The 20,246-nt window shown below is 35.8% G+C and overlaps 1 protein-coding gene across 4 annotated transcripts in view; it reads right to left on the bottom strand.

Moving 5' to 3' along the window:
- Nucleotides 1-18,805, bottom strand: part of LOC6053927 (calbindin-32) — a 64,477-nt gene extending 45,672 nt beyond the window's left edge. For 2 of the 4 annotated variants that reach the window (XM_038254556.1, XM_038254554.1), the window contains exons 1-4: nucleotides 18,576-18,805; nucleotides 13,202-13,287; nucleotides 12,658-12,663; nucleotides 9,530-9,619 (exon numbers count right to left, since the gene is read on the bottom strand). In XM_038254556.1, coding sequence (XP_038110484.1) covers nucleotides 9,530-9,619; nucleotides 12,658-12,663; nucleotides 13,202-13,287; nucleotides 18,576-18,717 — 324 coding nt within the window. In that variant the 5' untranslated portion in view covers nucleotides 18,718-18,805. The remainder of the gene's footprint in view (nucleotides 1-9,529; nucleotides 9,620-12,657; nucleotides 12,664-13,201; nucleotides 13,288-18,575) is intronic. The other 2 variants (XM_038254558.1, XM_038254555.1) reach the window with 1 other exon arrangement.
- Between the last annotated feature and the right edge of the window lie 1,441 nt (nucleotides 18,806-20,246).

The raw sequence follows: 20,246 nt of genomic DNA on the forward strand, positions 1-20,246 counted from the left end.
ATCGTTTACATACATTTAAGTGAGATCCGGCTTCAAAAAAGTACATAAATATCACTTAAGTGGTCAATGTTGTGGACTCGTTGGAAAGGTCTCTCGATTATCTAACCAACGATGGGTCGGATGATGGATCCGGACATCGTTTACATGCATTTAAGTGAGATCCGGCTTCAAAAAAGTACATAAATATCACTTAAGTGGTAATAACTCGAGACAGGGTTGCTAGATCTTCAATGTTGTGGACTCGTTGGAAAGGTCTTTCGATTATCTAACCAACGATGGGTCGGATGATGGATCCGGACATCGTTTACATGCATTTAAGTGAGATTTGGCTTCAAAAAAGTACATAAATATCACTTAAGTGGTAATAACTCTAGACAGGGTTGCCAGATCTTCAATGTTGTGGACTCGTTGGAAAGGTCTCTTGATTACCTAACCAACGATGGGTCGGATGATGGATCCGGACATCGTTTACATGCATTTAAGTGAGATCCGGCTTCAAAAAAGTACATAAATATCACTTAAGTGGTAATAACTCGAGACAGGGTTGCTAGATCTTCAATGTTGTGGACTCGTTGGAAAGGTCTTTCGATTATCTAACCAACGATGGGTCGGATGATGGATCCGGACATCGTTTACATGCATTTAAGTGAGATTTGGCTTCAAAAAAGTACATAAATATCACTTAAGTGGTAATAACTCTAGACAGGGTTGCCAGATCTTCAATGTTGTGGACTCGTTGGAAAGGTCTCTTGATTACCTAACCAACGATGGGTCGGATGATGGTTCCGGACATCGTTTACATACATTTAAGTGAGATCCGGCTTCAAAAAGTACATAAATATCACTTAAGTGGTCAATGTTGTGGACTCGTTGGAAAGGTCTCTCGATTACCTAACCAACGATGGGTCGGATGATGGATCCGGACATCGTTTACATGCATTTAAGTGAGATCCGGCTTCAAAAAAGTACATAAATATCACTTAAGTGGTAATAACTCGAGACAGGGTTGCCAGATCTTCAATGTTGTGGACTCGTTGGAAAGGTCTTTCGATTATCTAACCAACGATGGGTCGGATGATGGATCCGGACATCGTTTACATGCATTTAAGTGAGATTTGGCTTCAAAAAAGTACATAAATATCACTTAAGTGGTCATAACTCGAGGCAGGGTTGCCAGATCTTCGATGTTGTGGACTCGTTGGAAAGGTCTCTTGATTACCTAACCAACGATGGGTCGGATGATGGTTCCGGACATCGTTTACATACATTTAAGTGAGATCCGGCTTCAAAAAAGTACATAAATATCACTTAAGTGGTAATAACTCTAGACAGGGTTGCCAGATCTTCAATGTTGTGGACTCGTTGGAAAGGTCTCTTGATTACCTAACCAACGATGGGTCGGATGATGGTTCCGGACATCGTTTACATACATTTAAGTGAGATCCGGCTTCAAAAAAGTACATAAATATCACTTAAGTGGTCAATGTTGTGGACTCGTTGGAAAGGTCTCTCGATTATCTAACCAACGATGGGTCGGATGATGGATCCGGACATCGTTTACATGCATTTAAGTGAGATCCGGCTTCAAAAAAGTACATAAATATCACTTAAGTGGTAATAACTCGAGACAGGGTTGCTAGATCTTCAATGTTGTGGACTCGTTGGAAAGGTCTTTCGATTATCTAACCAACGATGGGTCGGATGATGGATCCGGACATCGTTTACATGCATTTAAGTGAGATTTGGCTTCAAAAAAGTACATAAATATCACTTAAGTGGTAATAACTCTAGACAGGGTTGCCAGATCTTCAATGTTGTGGACTCGTTGGAAAGGTCTCTTGATTACCTAACCAACGATGGGTCGGATGATGGTTCCGGACATCGTTTACATACATTTAAGTGAGATCCGGCTTCAAAAAGTACATAAATATCACTTAAGTGGTCAATGTTGTGGACTCGTTGGAAAGGTCTCTCGATTACCTAACCAACGATGGGTCGGATGATGGATCCGGACATCGTTTACATGCATTTAAGTGAGATCCGGCTTCAAAAAAGTACATAAATATCACTTAAGTGGTAATAACTCGAGACAGGGTTGCCAGATCTTCAATGTTGTGGACTCGTTGGAAAGGTCTTTCGATTATCTAACCAACGATGGGTCGGATGATGGATCCGGACATCGTTTACATGCATTTAAGTGAGATTTGGCTTCAAAAAAGTACATAAATATCACTTAAGTGGTCATAACTCGAGGCAGGGTTGCCAGATCTTCGATGTTGTGGACTCGTTGGAAAGGTCTCTTGATTACCTAACCAACGATGGGTCGGATGATGGTTCCGGACATCGTTTACATACATTTAAGTGAGATCCGGCTTCAAAAAAGTACATAAATATCACTTAAGTGGTAATAACTCTAGACAGGGTTGCCAGATCTTCAATGTTGTGGACTCGTTGGAAAGGTCTCTTGATTACCTAACCAACGATGGGTCGGATGATGGTTCCGGACATCGTTTACATACATTTAAGTGAGATCCGGCTTCAAAAAGTGCATAAATATCACTTAAGTGGTCAATGTTGTGGACTCGTTGGAAAGGTCTCTCGATTACCTAACCAACGATGGGTCGGATGATGGATCCGGACATCGTTTACATGCATTTAAGTGAGATCCGGCTTCAAAAAAGTACATAAATATCACTTAAGTGGTAATAACTCGAGACAGGGTTGCCAGATCTTCAATGTTGTGGACTCGTTGGAAAGGTCTTTCGATTATCTAACCAACGATGGGTCGGATGATGGATCCGGACATCGTTTACATGCATTTAAGTGAGATTTGGCTTCAAAAAAGTACATAAATATCACTTAAGTGGTCATAACTCGAGGCAGGGTTGCCAGATCTTCGATGTTGTGGACTCGTTGGAAAGGTCTCTTGATTACCTAACCAACGATGGGTCGGATGATGGTTCCGGACATCGTTTACATACATTTAAGTGAGATCCGGCTTCAAAAAAGTACATAAATATCACTTAAGTGGTCATAACTCGAGACAGGGTTGCCAGATCTTCAATGTTGTGGACTCGTTGGAAAGGTCTCTTGATTACCTAACCAACGATGGGTCGGATGATGGTTCCGGACATCGTTTACATACATTTAAGTGAGATCCGGCTTCAAAAAAGTACATAAATATCACTTAAGTGGTAATAACTCGAGACAGGGTTGCCAGATCTTCAATGTTGTGGACTCGTTGGAAAGGTCTTTCGATTATCTAACCAACGATGGGTCGGATGATGGATCCGGACATCGTTTACATGCATTTAAGTGAGATTTGGCTTCAAAAAAGTACATAAATATCACTTAAGTGGTCATAACTCGAGGCAGGGTTGCCAGATCTTCAATGTTGTGGACTCGTTGGAAAGGTCTCTTGATTACCTAACCAACGATGGGTCGGATGATGGTTCCGGACATCGTTTACATACATTTAAGTGAGATCCGGCTTCAAAAAAGTACATAAATATCACTTAAGTGGTCAATGTTGTGGACTCGTTGGAAAGGTCTCTCGATTACCTAACCAACGATGGGTCGGATGATGGATCCGGACATCGTTTACATGCATTTAAGTGAGATCCGGCTTCAAAAAAGTACATAAATATCACTTAAGTGGTAATAACTCGAGACAGGGTTGCCAGATCTTCAATGTTGTGGACTCGTTGGAAAGGTCTTTCGATTATCTAACCAACGATGGGTCGGATGATGGATCCGGACATCGAGACAGGGTTGCCAGATCTTCAATGTTGTGGACTCGTTGGAAAGGTCTTTCGATTATCTAACCAACGATGGGTCGGATAATGGATCCGGACATCGTTTACATGCATTTAAGTGAGATTTGGCTTCAAAAAAGTACATAAATATCACTTAAGTGGTCATAACTCGAGGCAGGGTTGCCAGATCTTCGATGTTGTGGACTCGTTGGAAAGGTCTCTTGATTACCTAACCAACGATGGGTCGGATGATGGTTCCGGACATCGTTTACATACATTTAAGTGAGATCCGGTTTCAAAAAAGTACATAAATATCACTTAAGTGGTCAATGTTGTGGACTCGTTGGAAAGGTCTCTCGATTATCTAACCAACGATGGGTCGGATGATGGATCCGGACATCGTTTACATGCATTTAAGTGAGATCCGGCTTCAAAAAAGTACATAAATATCACTTAAGTGGTAATAACTCGAGACAGGGTTGCTAGATCTTCAATGTTGTGGACTCGTTGGAAAGGTCTCTTGATTACCTAACCAACGATGGGTCGGATGATGGTTCCGGACATCGTTTACATACATTTAAGTGAGATCCGGCTTCAAAAAAGTACATAAATATCACTTAAGTGGTCATAACTCTAGACAGGGTTGCCAGATCTTCAATGTTGTGAACTCGTTGGAAAGGTCTCTCGATTATCTAACCAACGATGGGTCAGATGATGGATCCGGACATCGTTTACATGCATATAATTGAGATCCGGATATATGTGAAAACACATTTTTATACATAACTTTTGATCTACTTATCGAAACTTCAAACAATTCAATAGCGATGTATGGGACCCTAAACCAAGTCGAATGCAACTGGTTTGATCAAAATCGGTTCAGCCAGTGCTGAGAAAACTTGGCAAGATTTTTGAACACATACATACATACACACACACACACATACACACACACACATACACACACACATACACACACACAGACATTTGTTCAGTTTTCGATTCTGAGTCGATATGTATACATGAAGGTGGGTCTTCGAGCTTTTAATAAAAAGTTCATTTTTAGAGCAGGATTATAGCCTTACCTCAGTGAGGAAGGCAAAAATTTAAGGAGAAAGGAAATTTTCGTGTTTTCCCGTAAGATGCGAGTTAATTGAACAGACATTTGTCAAGAGTGAGATTATAATGTGAAATTTAAAGCTCTACAATTTTGTCGAAGAGTGTAAAACAATCAGTGTTATTATCAATTTTCATAAATACGTTTTTGTGTGAAAAGATTTTTCCACCAACTTTAACGTTTTACAGCGACTTTTGAACCTTAACCGATATGGCTCAAAATCGGCACAGATGCTTGATTTTGGAATCAAGCCAGGGGGTATCCCCAATATCTTTTTTTACTGTCCCGAGCAGATGGAAATAACGTGATAATAACATTTTTTGATAACACATTTTGATAATTTATGTTATTTATAACAAGTTTTATTATTCGCCGTTATGATTTTGTTATTGGATTGTTATTTTAATAACAGACTAATAACATTTTTAGTTATTCTTCGAACAAATCTTTTTTATTCTTTTTTGTTATTTTAACAACTAATCCGATCATCTCAATAACAGTTGGAGGAATTCTTCCATAACAAAAAATGTTGTTCCAATGTTTTTTTGGCTTTCAACCAATATCAGACCAATAACAAATTTTGTTATGATAACATAAACTGTTATTAAACAATTATGCAAAATTGTATTTTTCAAGAAGATTCCATAACATTTTCTGTTATTTTAACAGTATTTGTTATTGAAATGGCATGAATTTTGTTATTACCGGTTGCCCGGGGTCATCCTAATGTATATGAATGTTAATGAAGGACTTGGTAATTGATTCCGCTCTCACTTGAAAAGCAATTTTTTTTAAGATTTTTATCCTAATATCATCACCAAACGCATGTCCCAAACAGAGTTCCAGTCATGCAACTGCCAGAAAATCCTTATAAAAGTTGATGGAAAAAAATATTTGAAAAAAAAATACAAAATATTGATTTAAAAAGAAAATTTTGTCGTTAAATGTTAAAAATAAGCGAAAAAACAGAAAGTTTCCAATTTTCCTAGAAATATAGGTGCATCAGGTGAAATTAACCAAATTTTTTACGTTGTTTTTCATAGATTCAATATGTTTGGAAACATTTCAAAAGTTTCAAATCTAAATGTACTAAACTATCTTTAATCTTTCGTTGAGAAAAATTTCAATGTGAAATGAGAAACTAATTCAAATTAAGCAACGATTTGAATACAATTTAAAAATTTGTAATCATGCCATACATTTAAGAATTAAGTTTTAATAAAAAATAAATCATCAAATTTTGAAATTATTTTGTTTCGTTGAAGTCCGCAGTCAGAATCGGCTAATATTTAGAAGCTGAATTTATAATAAGCGTGAAAATCTAATTTAAACTCTAAAAAATAACAATGCAAATTTAAAAAAAAAAAATTTATAAATGAAAAATGACACCTTCGGGTAGATTTGAAAATCACATTAAATGTCGCATAAAATGACAAGTGCCAAAAAATTTGAAAGGTCAGTAACAAAAAATGGCAGTATCTTGAAACTATTCTTTTATTTATATTATTCATTATGATTGAACTAGTTAACACAATTTCGTTGTACAGTTCTATAAAAAGTTTTTGTTGCAAACTAATGTCTGCAATACAACTATACTGGTAATAATGCTTAAAACAACAGTCTTTATATTGAAATGTTCAAACAATGGCAAGTTTTTTTTCTTGTTATTGTTTAAATATTGGAAAATACTTAAATTAGAAAAATTTTGGCTTAAACTTCGAACAAAAATAAATACTTCCAGTTCCATCTTGATTGTTATTTTATATTCAAAGTTTCATTAAAAAAAAACTTATTGGATGAGCAATTTAAAAAAAATTTATTGTAATACTTCTTTTAGAGCCATTTAAAGAAATACTCTTATATTTTGTATAATAATTATCATTATTTTTAACTAAGTGAAAAGTAATTAAGTAATAAAGCACAGAATCTGTCTCTGCGGTTAATGCAACGCAGTAGGCCTGGCCGCTTTAATTTTTGCTTTACATTTTCGGGGTAACTCGGATGTACTGCAATTATCAATATTGACAAGAAAGGACTTGGGGCGTAATCTAACCGCAAGTTCATCCAGGATGCTTTCTTCGGACTGGCTGCGCTTGTGTTCGATTAGATTAGATTAAATTAGATTACAATAGATTAAAGCTGCTTTTTCAAATTGGGGTACAAAGTTTGAATTTATTTGGTTTGAAAGTATTTCTTCAAAATTTGATTTCAGCCCACAAACGAAAGCATAAACTTTTGTTTGCTTTCCCATTGGAATTCATGTGCCGAATAGAAATTTGGTTTTTAATACTTTTTAAGAGGCAGTATTTGTAGATTCTGCTCGGTTTGTTCTAGAGGTCGTATCGAGGTGCTCCGATTTGAATGAAACTTTCAGCGTTTGTTTGTCTATGCATGAGATGAACTCATGTCAAATATGAGTCCTCTACGACAAAGGGAAGCGGGGTAAAACGAGCGTTGAAGTTTGAGGTCCAAAACACATGAAAAATCTTAAAATTGCTCGCATTTCCGTAAAACTTCATCAATTCCAACTCTCTTAGATGCATTCGAAAGGTCTTTCGAAGCCCTTCAAAATGTGCTATAGACATCCAGGATTGGTTTGACTTTTTCTCATAGCTTTTGCAAATTACTGTTAAAAATGGATTTTTTTAAAACCTTAATATCTTTTTGCAACAGCCTCCAACACCCATACTCCCATAGGTCAAAGATAGGTAATTTAATGCACTATGAGCCTACGGTATTAACTTTTGGCCAATCGCAGTTTTTCTCATAGTTTTCGATTTTTCTAGAACAAACATTTTACAATGTTAGTTTTTGCCCTGTAGGCTTCCATAGCGGCACTTTTTGGTCTCAATTTTGTCATATTCGGAATCCTCGGACAATTTCACGTAAGTTAGAAGTATTGGAGTTGTTATTTTGATTTAAAAAATAATTAAATAAAACATTCTTGAAAAAAGAAATAGATCTTATTTACCCTATGATCAAAACGTCAAATGCTGTATCAAGTAGGCGAAAACTTGTTTTACCCCTAATCCGACAAAATTCTAAATAATATTTTAATTAATTCGAAATGGCATTTTTTCCAATCAAATTCAAAATACCAACACCTCAATCTAATGTAAAATTTTCTGAGGATTCCGAATATGACAAAGTTGAGACCAAAAAGTGCCGCTATGGAAGCCTACAGGGCAAAAACTAACATTGTAAAATGTTTGTTCTAGAAAAATCGAAAAACTATGAGAAAAACTGCGATTGGCCAAAAAGTTAATACCGTAGGCTCATAGTGCATTAAATTACCTATCTTTTGACCTATGGGAGTATGGGTGTTGGAGGCTGTTGCAAAAAGATATTAAGGTTTTAAAAAAATCAATTTTTAACAGTAATTTGCAAAAGCTATGAGAAAAAGTCAAACCAATCCTGGATGTCTATAGCACATTTTGAAGGGCTTCAAAAGACCTTTCGAATGCATCTAAGAGAGTTGGAATTGATGAAGTTTTACGGAAATGCGAGCAATTTTAAGATTTTTCATGTTTTTTAGACCTTAAACTTCAATGCTCGTTTTACCCCACTTCCCTTTGTCGTAGAGGGCTCATATTTGGCATGAGTTCATCTCATGTATAGACAAACAAACCCTGAAAGTTTCATCCAAATCGGAGCACCTCGATACGACCTGTTTCACATCGGTGAAAAACTCGCTCTTAAGAAAACATGAATGATAAAATTTAAATCAGCAAATCGATGGTTTTACTCCGATTATATATTTGATTGAGCCAATATTTTAATTTTGCTACTTAAATTTTTTGGAATTATAACTGCTTTTTCATATCGACACTTATATTAAAAGTTTCAGAATGATTTTCAAAGATGTTCAAAAATAATCTAATTATGCTGTCATTGCATAACTCATAAACATTCCAATTTTATAATCGCAAAAACAAATTGAAACTTTATGACACTCTGTGTACATCGTTATCAAGCACCCTCCACTACACATCGTCATATTTCCCCCTCTTCTTTCAAGAAAAAGCTTTCAATAATAAATATCAAAAAATCTCCCCTCCTTGGGGGAAAAATAATTTGTGTACCCCAAAATCGTTCCTTCCGGACTCCCCCAAGAAAACAACAAGCAGATAAGAAAAAAAGGAAGAGGAAAAAGCACTCTTTTGGCGCCCTCGCCAAGTTGACGGAACAAGAAAAAGCCCTTACTCTTATTCGATTTCCGGCATTTGTTTGTGTGAGCAAACTTTATTTTTCCTGCTTGCTTCGAAAAAACAGTGATTTGCTCCCTCTCAAAAATTGCGCAAAAGAAGAAGCAATTCGAAGGATGCTGTCAAGATTAGAATTTATAAATGGCGCCATGCTAGTAGTTTTTTTTTCTGCCCCCATCTCAAAAAAAAGGCTGACAAATTTTAAATTTGTTGACGTCCTAGCAAGAGACGAGTGCATTGCCAATTTTCTAAATAATTTGGCTTTATTGCCAATTGTGACGCTTTTTTCGATGATGTGGAATAACAACAACTTTAAGACACTAGAACTTAAAAGAGTCGAATTACGGTCAAAAACAATTTTTTAATTTTAAAAAAATGTTTCCTTTTCCTGATTATTTTTTTTAAATTGATTTTTTTAAACATTTGAACCATTTCAAGCTTGAGCCACTCACCTCTCGGATGTCAATCTTTCCGTCCTGGTTGTCGTCGTACGCCTCCATGAAGCATGCTTTTAGTTCCACCAGCATTTCGTCTGTCAGTGACTGTTTTTGTACCATTATTGGATGAAGAAAAAAAAAGAGTGTAGAGAATCAAACGAGAGAAAAAGAAATGCCATTAGTTGAGAAAGCGAACATTGGCTACGGAACGTTGGCTACGGCTAGTTTCTAGCAGTTGCTGTTTTTTTTCCTTAAATTTTATTTTCATTTCCACAAGACCACTAGAATACAACAAAAAATGAAACTAAAACAGGTTTTTTTTTAATGCAGCCAAAACCTAAAAAGCAACACAGAGACCGAAACAAAATAGAATTTGGGTTGGAATGTTAGTTTGTGCTGAAAAAGAAAATAAGGGCTTTTGGGGGGAGATAAAAAGCTCTGAATTGAATTTCAGGCGGGATAGGTATCTGAAACGAAAGGGGATTTCTTTCAAGAGTGGTGATAAGCGCAGTTGTTTCATACATTTAGTTGGGTGCCGTTACAATCGTTCACAAACAGTTTAATTACAATCCATCTAAGCTTGATTGCGATGCATTTGCTAGCGCTAGGTTAGGCTAGCCCTAAATTATGTTTTAATGTGTTGCCTTGCTTTTTTACATTTTTGTTAGTCCAATTTGTAATTGAAAAAAAAATTGTATTGGGTGAATAAACTTAAGTTTTGCTCATTTGGAATGGTTTTGGAAGTTTTTGTAAATTCTTTCATTAAAAATAAAAATAAAACATGTTATTTCCTTTCAACTAACACACCTAGAAATTTTTCCGTGATGTGTACAATTTGAAGTCAAGTGGGGTGACATTGATAGGATTCTCATTTTATTTTCTAAATATTATTCAACCAGAAAAACTATTCTCATGATTTATAGTTTTGAAACAATGTTCATGAACGGTTTTTCAAAGCGCTCTAAAAATAGATTCTTTAAAAATTGTTATTTAGTAAACTGGAGTGACATTGTTCTTAGAAATTTCAAATTAAAAAAAAAAATGCAAAATGAATTTAACACTAAATGTATTGTATCTGTAGTATGGTATTGATCATTAGTAAGGTTTCTTGTAATGCTTTATTTGAAAATTGTTCAATTAAATATTTCTGTTTGCAACTCCATCGTGAAACCTCAAAATGGCTGTAACTTTTGACTCTTAAGCCCAAATTGATTTGTCAAAATAGAAAAAGGTCTATTTTTTAGAGCTCTAATATTACTTTTCTCTAAAACTTAATCCTGAATTGCCACGTTCAAATAACTGATTCTTGAAGGTTTGCTCAGATGCTTTCTATACATTTGGTCGCAGTAGGCGTAGATGACAAGATAAAATTTTGATGTCTTCGACAAAGTGGCTTGGATTGGCGAGCCCAACAAGTATTTCAATAAACAAATAAATCTCAAAAAAAAATTATTGAAAAGTTCAGAATTTTCAACCAAACCAAAAGTTGCCCTTTTTTATCTACAACAACTCTTTTGAAGACATCAAAGCTCCAAAACTTCACAATTTTTTGGAAAATACATATTCCACTAAATTTTGCGATCTGGACCACTGTGCACTGATATGGGTGCCGAAAAGATGAACTTTTCAGCACAAGTATTGAAAAATATTTTTTTTGTTGTTTTTTTTTATTTGAACGATTTTTGACATTAAATTCCATTCAAAAAGCGTTTTCGGAATTGCAAAAAAAAAAATTGTAAGCAACTCGTTGCAAAACTAGCACGTATTTATCCAACTCGGTAAACCTCGTTGTATAAATGTACGACTTCTTTTTGCAATTTTTTGCATAAACTTCTATTAACAAAGTTTTTTATTTTTTATGACATTTGTATAAATTTGTGGTTAAATAAAGACAAAGTGCTAAGTTTGATAAACATTCTTTAGATATTTTTTTCATGAAAAATATCAATTGTACCATTATTCATAAATTTTCCAAATTCACTTAGAAAACTGTTCAACTGAAAATGCCTATAAATCTGACACTTAAAACATGAACCCAGAAACTAAAAAAAACATGACATTTTGAGAGTATCGAAATTAACCTTTTTATCAATGTTAATTAACTAACTTTTGAATCTTTCAAAATTAATTGAAAATTAATTCATGAGGTTCTTTGAACACTTCTCATCTTAGCTTAGTATGATTCCATACAATACTGTTTGTATTTTATTCGTATTATTCACATTTCAAAAAATTCTACAATCTATCAATGTAACACAGGTATACGGAAAAATCTACATTGACAATTATTGAAAAGGATGGTATCCAATCCAATGAAATGCAAATATATGTTTTTTTTTTTTTATGGAAGGTAAGTTTCGACGAGAAAGGCATCTTAAATAGACAGGATTTATCATTCCTGTCATAATTATGATTATTTTTAAATTTTTTTTAGAGAAAGCTCAACAAAAACTAAAAAATTTCTTGAAGCTACCTAATGGAATCAATTGCATTTTAGCTTGTTAAAATGTGTCTATCACAATCGCTGACTCCATAAATTCCTCATCCCAATATAAACTTGAGCGCATCTGATTTCATGACTGCATCCCGATCATTCATTTCCATTCCAATAATTCGAAAACATTTTATGAATTTCATCTGCATCATCATCACCATCACCACACGCTAGTAGCGATGGCGCCAATCAGCTACACCTGCATCCACATAAATCGACCTCCCCCCGCCAAAACCATTCCAAACGACCACAGCAGTGTGCCAGATCATGACCAATTTGGCCTTTCGCTGCCAAACAATCACAATTGGCACAAGTTCAAGAAGAGGGGGAAAAAAACCTCCTCCAACTTTCCAAATCGAACGTAATAAAGCAAAAAGGCCAAACTGCCTGCTGCACTCTCGCTTTTGTGTTCTTTTTTAAACTTTTCTTTTTTATGATTTTTGCTTGTTTGTGTTTCACTCTTGCTAATATTTTATACTTTCTCTAGCAGCCACTCTGCAGCGGGGTGAGTTTTTTGTTTTAAGTGTGTGAGTAAATTTTATGTTTCGGGCATTCCGTGCTACGATCTAAATATAACAGTTTTATTTGTTATATTTTATTGCTTTTTTGGTTTTACTAGACTTTTTTTTATTTCACACTACATACTAACCGCTTTCTGTGGGTTGGGTGATTTTATTTTTAGGTTGAAGATAAATTGAAACGGTGATGGTTGGTGATGGACATAAAAAAATACAAACAAAATATGAAACGTGTAAAAACGCAGGTTTCAAATTTCAACGTGGAAGGGAAAACAAAATGGCGCGGGAAAGAAGACACAAAAAAAAGAATGGAAAAAGAGAAATGGTTAATAAAATACCACATCATAAAACGGGGATGAAATTTGAGATCGCGTTCGGAAAGGGGCAACATATTGACTAGATGGGAGTATGTGTGTTTTTTGTGTGGAAAGATAGACAACCGGGTACACAAACACACACATACTGTCCAATCAGAAGATGAAGAAGGGGAAAAATCCCCAATGATTGCCAATGAGAATGATCCGAGAGCATCTTCTTTTCTTCTTGTATAATTTACTAAGCTTATTTTGTTGACTCTTGACCACGACGAATTGACCAATGGAGAAAGACTCAAGGGTTTTTTGTCTATCCTTTTCTAAGGAAGAAGGGATTGGGTGTCAGCGGGTGTAATCTTACCTCCGGTCCAAGATCGGATGTGTTCGCACTGGAGACGAATTCTTTGAGGAAGCCGTCCAGCTCCGTACCTTCGATGTATCCGTTTCCTGTGCAGTGCAGCACGTGTCCAAGATGAAATTGAAGTCGTGGCATTGTTTTTGTGTGTGTGAGGAATAAGAAGAAAATAAGAACGGATTAGAGGTCATCGTGTGAGTTAATATGGATTAGGTTACGTGGTTTCATCCAATGAATGATAAGGTCGAAGGATCACGCTCGGAGAATTGATGGGTTGTTTTGGCAGGCAAGATTTTCTCATGAATAACACAAAATTGTGATTTTCAGTTAAGAACATCCTACATTTGCAAGACTTTATACTTCATTTTTTTATCGAAGTACAAAAAAAAGAAAACATTCAGAATATATCTATCTTTTTATAAAGATTCTATAAAACGCTGTAACACCACGTCGTTACCACTAAATCGTCGATCGTAAATTTCCAATTTGTTGCCGTCAAAACACATTCTTCTTTACCGCATACCGTTTACATGGACAAGTGAATGGCCATTCCAAGCCCAACTATAAACTCTAATCCCTCGTCCAATCACGTATACGGCAGTAGCAGCAGAGCGTCCTGCATGATGTGAGATGAGATGCTTTCCAGCGCCAGTTTCCACCACCAGAGAAGAAGGAAAAACATCAACATCGACCACCCCCGTCGGCCCTCGTTAGCCATCATTTGTCGAATAATCCACCAAGTTGACACAGTCTTGGCTGGTTGAGCTGATCTTTTGGAATTTTTCGGACCAGCATGGGAAAATCCTCAAGAAGTGGAGAGGAACATTGCTTCGTGCCTCGTCGTAAACAATGACAACAAACTGGAAAGGACATCGTAGAATGAATCACCTAGAAGGGTGATGACTCAAACTCAAAAATATTTTAAAACACAAAGTGACAGTTATTCCAAAACTGACACATTTTCGTAAAAAATTGAAATTTGTGTAATTTCGTCATATTTTTTAAAATTCTAAAAATGAGGGTCACGTATGAAATTCATTGAGTTTAGCTGCCATCATCCGCACACACACACTTGCCATTTCAAAAGAAAGAAAGTTCATTCATTCCCATTCAGATGGCACTTCTTTTGCGGAAGGGACATCTCGCCAGAAAACGTTGAAAAATACTCTTCATGAGCTTAGGCGACTCAAATGCCACCCATCGTTTAAGCTTTGCCAGCAGCAACGACAACAAAAAGGTCACCCATAAACAAGTGGACCACCCCCCACCGCGTCAACCATACAAAATGTTAGTACCAAAGTCCAAAAGTCTTACAATTGCCAATGATGATGATGGTTGGTTGGTGTGGGAAAATGCCAGCTTTCCCAGCGAGATGAATGGTAAAGCTATTCATAATCTTTCTGGGATCACAAGTGGCTACTTCCGAAGCTTTTGGCGTAGAAAAGTTGGTCGAGTTGACGAGGACGGCTGCGATGATGATGATGGTGAGGCTTTGAAAAGGAGAGAGCTTTTCTTGGAGGGCAGAAGGCAATCAGCAGGGACGCCGCGTCGTACAATTAGAATTGAGAGCAAGTTTTTTGGGTAGAATGTTTTGTCGGTTCGTTTGCACTTATGAATACTAAGTTGGGCATGAATTTGAAGCTGATTTTAATTGTGCTAGTAAAAATTCAGGATGATTTCTTTTGATCATTTTGATATAATCCTTGATTATAATAATGGGGATATCCCCATGTACCGTCAGTGGGGGTGACATTGGGTCTGGGGGGTGAGATTGGGTCAAAGTGATTTTTTACGGATTTTACAATTTCTCAGGTTCTTCTCAATAAAACTGAATTCTGTTAAAAGGGTTTTGTAGGAGACATCTTAAGACGACTTCGCTGAAAAAATCTCGTTCCTAGAACAAATCCTGTTATTTTGGCAGCTGTCTAAAATTGGGGTACGTTTTTGGCCAAAAATGACCTCTCAAAAAATCATTTTTCTAATATTTTTGTTAGAATTGCTCGAAAACTACACAAATGTTTGAAAATCTCCACTTCAATCATTGTAGCGTGTCAATACAATTCCCTCGAACATGAAACACTGTTGGTTACTTGTTTTTACCATATCGTTGTATTTGAGCATCATTTTAGTTTCATTTGACTCAATGCCTCTAAGGGGTGAGATTGGGTCAATTTTCAAACTATTGGCATTTAAGGTAGTGTTCATCAAAATCCACCATAATTTGGGAAAATGTTAGTAACCTATCTAAGAACAAATCTACGTTGAAAGATTTTCGATGTTATTTAAATTGTTTTTGTTATTGAGAAATACCGAGAGGTGTATCGTTTTTTGACCCATAGTCACCCCCACTGACGGTAGAACGAAAAATTAAAAAAATATTATCTGAATATGGCTCAAAAGTCGAGGTGAGCAACTCTCTATGAAATCGGCCGATTTCGACCATTTTTATTTTTTGTATTTTTTTATTTGACTCAAACTTTGTGGGGGCATTCCCTGTGACCAAATATGCTATTTTGTGTCATTGGTTCACCCATACAAATCTCCATACAATTTTGGCAGCTGTCCATACAAAAATGGTATGTAAATATTCAAACAGCTGTAACTTTTGAGTGAATTTTCTGATCAATTTGGTGTCTTCGGCAAAGTTGTAGGTATTGTTGAGGACTTTTGAGAAAAAAATAGGTACACGGAAAAAATTGCTTTTTTTTCACTAAAATTCAATTTCCCAAAACACGTATTTTTTGATTTTCGAGATTTTTTGATATGTTTTAGGGGACAAAAATCCGCAACTTTTGAGCCATAGAGAAACATGGTCAAAAAATCTGCCGCCGAGTTATGAATTTTTGAAAAAATAGTGATTTTTGGAAAAAATCGAAATTTCATGCAAAAACAAATTTGACGTTATTTTTTAATGCAAAATTGAATTTGCAATCGAAAAGCACTTTACAGATTTTTTGATAAAGTGCTCCGTTTTCAAGATATAGCCACCGATAGTTTGATTTTAGCGAAATATTTGCAGTTTTTCGATTTTTAAAAATAGTGACCATGAGTGACCATTTCTGAAAATATTTTTTTTTGAAAAGTTCAGAAAATTTGCTATATAATTGTCTAAGAGACATTGAAGATTGGACCTCGGGTTGCTGAGGTACAGCCGCTTTAAGAAAAAGAAACACGAAAATTGAAGTTTTTTAAGTCTCACCCAAACAACTCACCATTTTCTAATGTCGATATCTCAGCAACTTATGGTCCGATTTTCAATGTTAAAATATGAAACATTCGTGAAATCTTCCGATCTTTTCGAAAAAATATATTTTGAAAATTTTTAGGTCAAGGCTAACATTTTAAAAGGACCAAACATTGAATATTACGTCCATTTAAAATGCTAGTCTTGATTTATTTATTTTTTCAAAAAAAATTTTTCAAAAAGATCGGAAAATTTTACGAATGTTTCATGGTTTAACATTGAAAATCGGACCATTAGTTGCTGAGATATCGACATTAGAAAATGGTGAGTTGTTTGGGTGAGACTTAAAAAACTTCAATTTTCGTGTTTCTTTTTCTTAAAGCGGCTCTATCTCAGCAACCCGATGTCCAATCTGCAATGTCTCTTAGACAATTTTATAGAAAATTTTCTGAACTTTTCAATAAAAATATTTTTAGAAATGATCACTCATGGCCACTATTTTTAAAAATCGAAAACTGCAAATATTTCGCTAAAATCAAACTATCCGTGGCTATATCTTGAAAACGGAGCACTTTATCAAAAAATCTGTAAAGTGCTTTTCGATTGCAAATTCAATTTTGCATTAAAAAATAACGTCAAATTTGTTTTTGCATGAAATATCGATTTTTTTCAAAAAATCACTATTTTTTTCAAAAATTCATAACTCGGCGGCAGATCTTTTGACCATGTTGGCTCAAAAGTTGTGGATTGTTGTCCCCTAAAACATATCAAAAAATCTCGAAATTCAAAAAAAATGCGTATTTTGGGAAAATGAGTTTTTGTAAAAAAAAAGTTGATTGAAAAATTTGCAATTTTTTTTCCGTGTACCTATTTTTTTCTCAATAGTCCTCAACAATACCTACAACTTTGCCGAAGACACCAAATTGATCAGAAAATTCACTCAAAAGTTACAGCTGTTTGAATATTTACATACAATTTTTGTATGGACAGCAGCCAAAATTGTATGGAGACTTGTATGAGTGAACCAATGACACAAAATAGCTTATTTGGTCATAGGGAAGGCCCCCACAAAGTCGTCAGCCATAGCCGCTATCCACCGCACCACGAGGCCCTCCTTTCTATTGAAATTTGGAAGCTTTTTGAAAAAAATATTTGTTTTGTCCTTCGATTTTTCGGCTCGATTTTGGAGGGGGCCCCTCCCCCCCTGGTGACAAAAACTTTCAAAAATATTTGTTCCAGCCTTATCTATTCAGAAAAATGTATTTGAGATTGTTTTCCGTTGATTAGTCTTTCATTTTTATTAAAATTTTGAAGTTTTCTGAAAAAACTTGTTTGCCCCTTGATTTTTCGGACCAATTAAGGGGGACTTTGAATTGAATTTTACTTCAAATCAAGTGAAAGCTTTCTGGACCCCAACAAAAATAATTTTATTAAAAAAAGAGGTTCTACTGATAAACATCAGAGGAAGTTGAACTTAGTTTGTCAGCAATAAATATAATTTATTTGGTTTCATTTGACATTGAGGGTCATTATTTCATTCGAAAAGCTCAGCAAAACTTTTCCGAAAGGGCAATACGTTTTTCAAAGATATATTTTCCAACCAATTTTTATGACCCCCTATCAAGCTGACTCTGCTGGTCTAAATAATAATACACAACAGTTGCTGCAAAGCAATTTACCACTTTTGCTGTCCGCCTTTTTTTTCTTGCTGATCTCAGCCGCGCTTCCCTTCAATTTCTCAAGATTTCGTTTCATTTCCCTGCAACCAATTTCACGATGCCGGTGTGCTGCCGGTAGCAAAGATAAAAACCAATTGGTGGCTCTTTTTCCGCATCGAAAACTTGCTTGGCCTTTCTCTTTTTTTTTGCGGGACGCCGGACAAAGTCTACCTTGGTGAAATTAATCCCACCTGGCGTCGTCTTCAGAGTCGAGGGAATATGAAAAGAAAAAGGCTCTCGATGAAGGATTTTTTTTCGTCTGCTTCTCTTGAAGTCTTCTGCTTAGGTAGACGTTAGGGTCAGTCGGTCGAGTTGCCTGACTAGATTTCATAAAATCCTAATTGTTTTCATTTTTTTAGTTTTTCTGTACTCTTCAATTTGTTAAAGATAGTTCAAAATTAGTAAACATTTAAAAACAAAATCATCTCATCAATTCTCCGCTAAGCCCTTCTGAAATGTGACCCCCCGGTCGACTTACCGTCCCCATCGTAATGGGACCAGACGTCCATAAACTGATTGGCGGACAGTTTCTTGAGCTCGCGCGACTCCGGGTCCCGGTACTGGCGCATAAAGTTCTGAGCCTTTTCGATGTGCACTTTTTGCTGCTGCTGCGCGTCCATGGCTGATGAGGAGGTTGTTTGTCCTTGTTTTTTTCCGAACAGGAGCAGGAGTTGAGTCCTTTTCAGGGTGAATGTCCTTGGGGGGACACTTTCTGGAAACAAGAATCGAAAAAGAAAGAAAGGTTTTTGGTCAGAATAATTTATGCTACGGACGGTTCGAGGCTTATTTTATGCTGATGAAGTATTCAATTTAGGATTTTTTTTTCAATTTATTGTTTCTAGGCAGGTATTTGATTAAATGCAGACAAATTTCCTTCACACTAAGCCAATAAAATCCCAAAAAAAGCTCACAATAAAAAAGCTCTCGTGCCAAAATCCCTCTCACAGTAGGAACCTTTGAGGCCAATTCAACTACACCTGTCAGCCTCAGAAACTGTTCAGAAGCCTGCATGGCTTCGCAAGAGTTCAGTTGGTGTGACAACTCACACATTCCCTCATCGCATTATGCAAATATCGAAACTTGGCATCGGAGAAAAGTTCGCTCCCCCACTGTGTGTTGCAAGATATACTATCGAGGGGCAGGTTCACAGTAGAAAAATCTCTTGCAGTTTCAATTCCTTAAAAGTACAATGAAAAAGAAAATCTTCAAACGATTTTTTTGAATCATTTTCACTGTGACCAAAAGCTAGTGGAGGCCATGTTGTTGAGATAAATCCTTGAAGAGCCCCCCTCCCACTGTGAGGGGGGGAAAGTACTGTGCCTGTGCCAGCTAGCAGCAAATATCGAGAAGATTTGCCAGCATGCAAACCCGCTTGCACGTGGGGGAGTTAGCCCCTCGAGGTCGAGTTTGAATCACTGTTGGTGGGTGATTTTGGCTGTAGACTTTGGGGAGCAAATTTCTAACGGGCTTTGACCAAGAGAGCTATGCTTTCTATCTATTCAGTCGAGTGTTGTTTTTGGAAGAAGGACGAGGATGCTTCACTCAAAATGACCTAATTTGGATCTTTGCGTTGCAGAGAGGGTACTTTATACACAGAGTGACACCGGTTAAGCAAAATCTATCAATCGATTTGTGTCTAGACTCTAGAGTGAAATCATTTTAGTGTTCTATAAAATTTATTTCATTAAACAGACATTTCTGAACATTTTGTTGAATTGATTCAACTTTAAGCCAATGTAAGTCAGCAAAGCTCTTTGTAATTTATTTTCAAGGGATGTTTGTATAGGTGGAAAAAATAATCAAATATCAAGCAATTGTTACATAATATTACAATGACACGAATGAACAATATTTTTTATAAAAATAAGAATTTAACAGCTAAAGGAATCATTATGAAATCATAGTTTATGACAAATAAAAAATAAATATGATGATAATTTTAAGATTCATTTTTTTAAATAAGCTAAAAAATACTCAAAAAAAAAAAAGGATGGAAAAAAAATTAAAACTGTTTTTGATTGACTGCACTTCTATTCACATGAAAATTGTTAAATTTTCTGTAAAAAAATATTGTTGGCCTTAAGAATTTGGTTTTTTCGCATACATTTGAAGAATTTATCTAGTTTCTGGAAACTTTTATGACAACGGT

The sequence above is a fragment of the Culex quinquefasciatus genome, chromosome 2, assembly GCF_015732765.1.
Source record: "Culex quinquefasciatus strain JHB chromosome 2, VPISU_Cqui_1.0_pri_paternal, whole genome shotgun sequence".
NCBI lineage: Eukaryota > Metazoa > Arthropoda > Insecta > Diptera > Culicidae > Culex > Culex quinquefasciatus.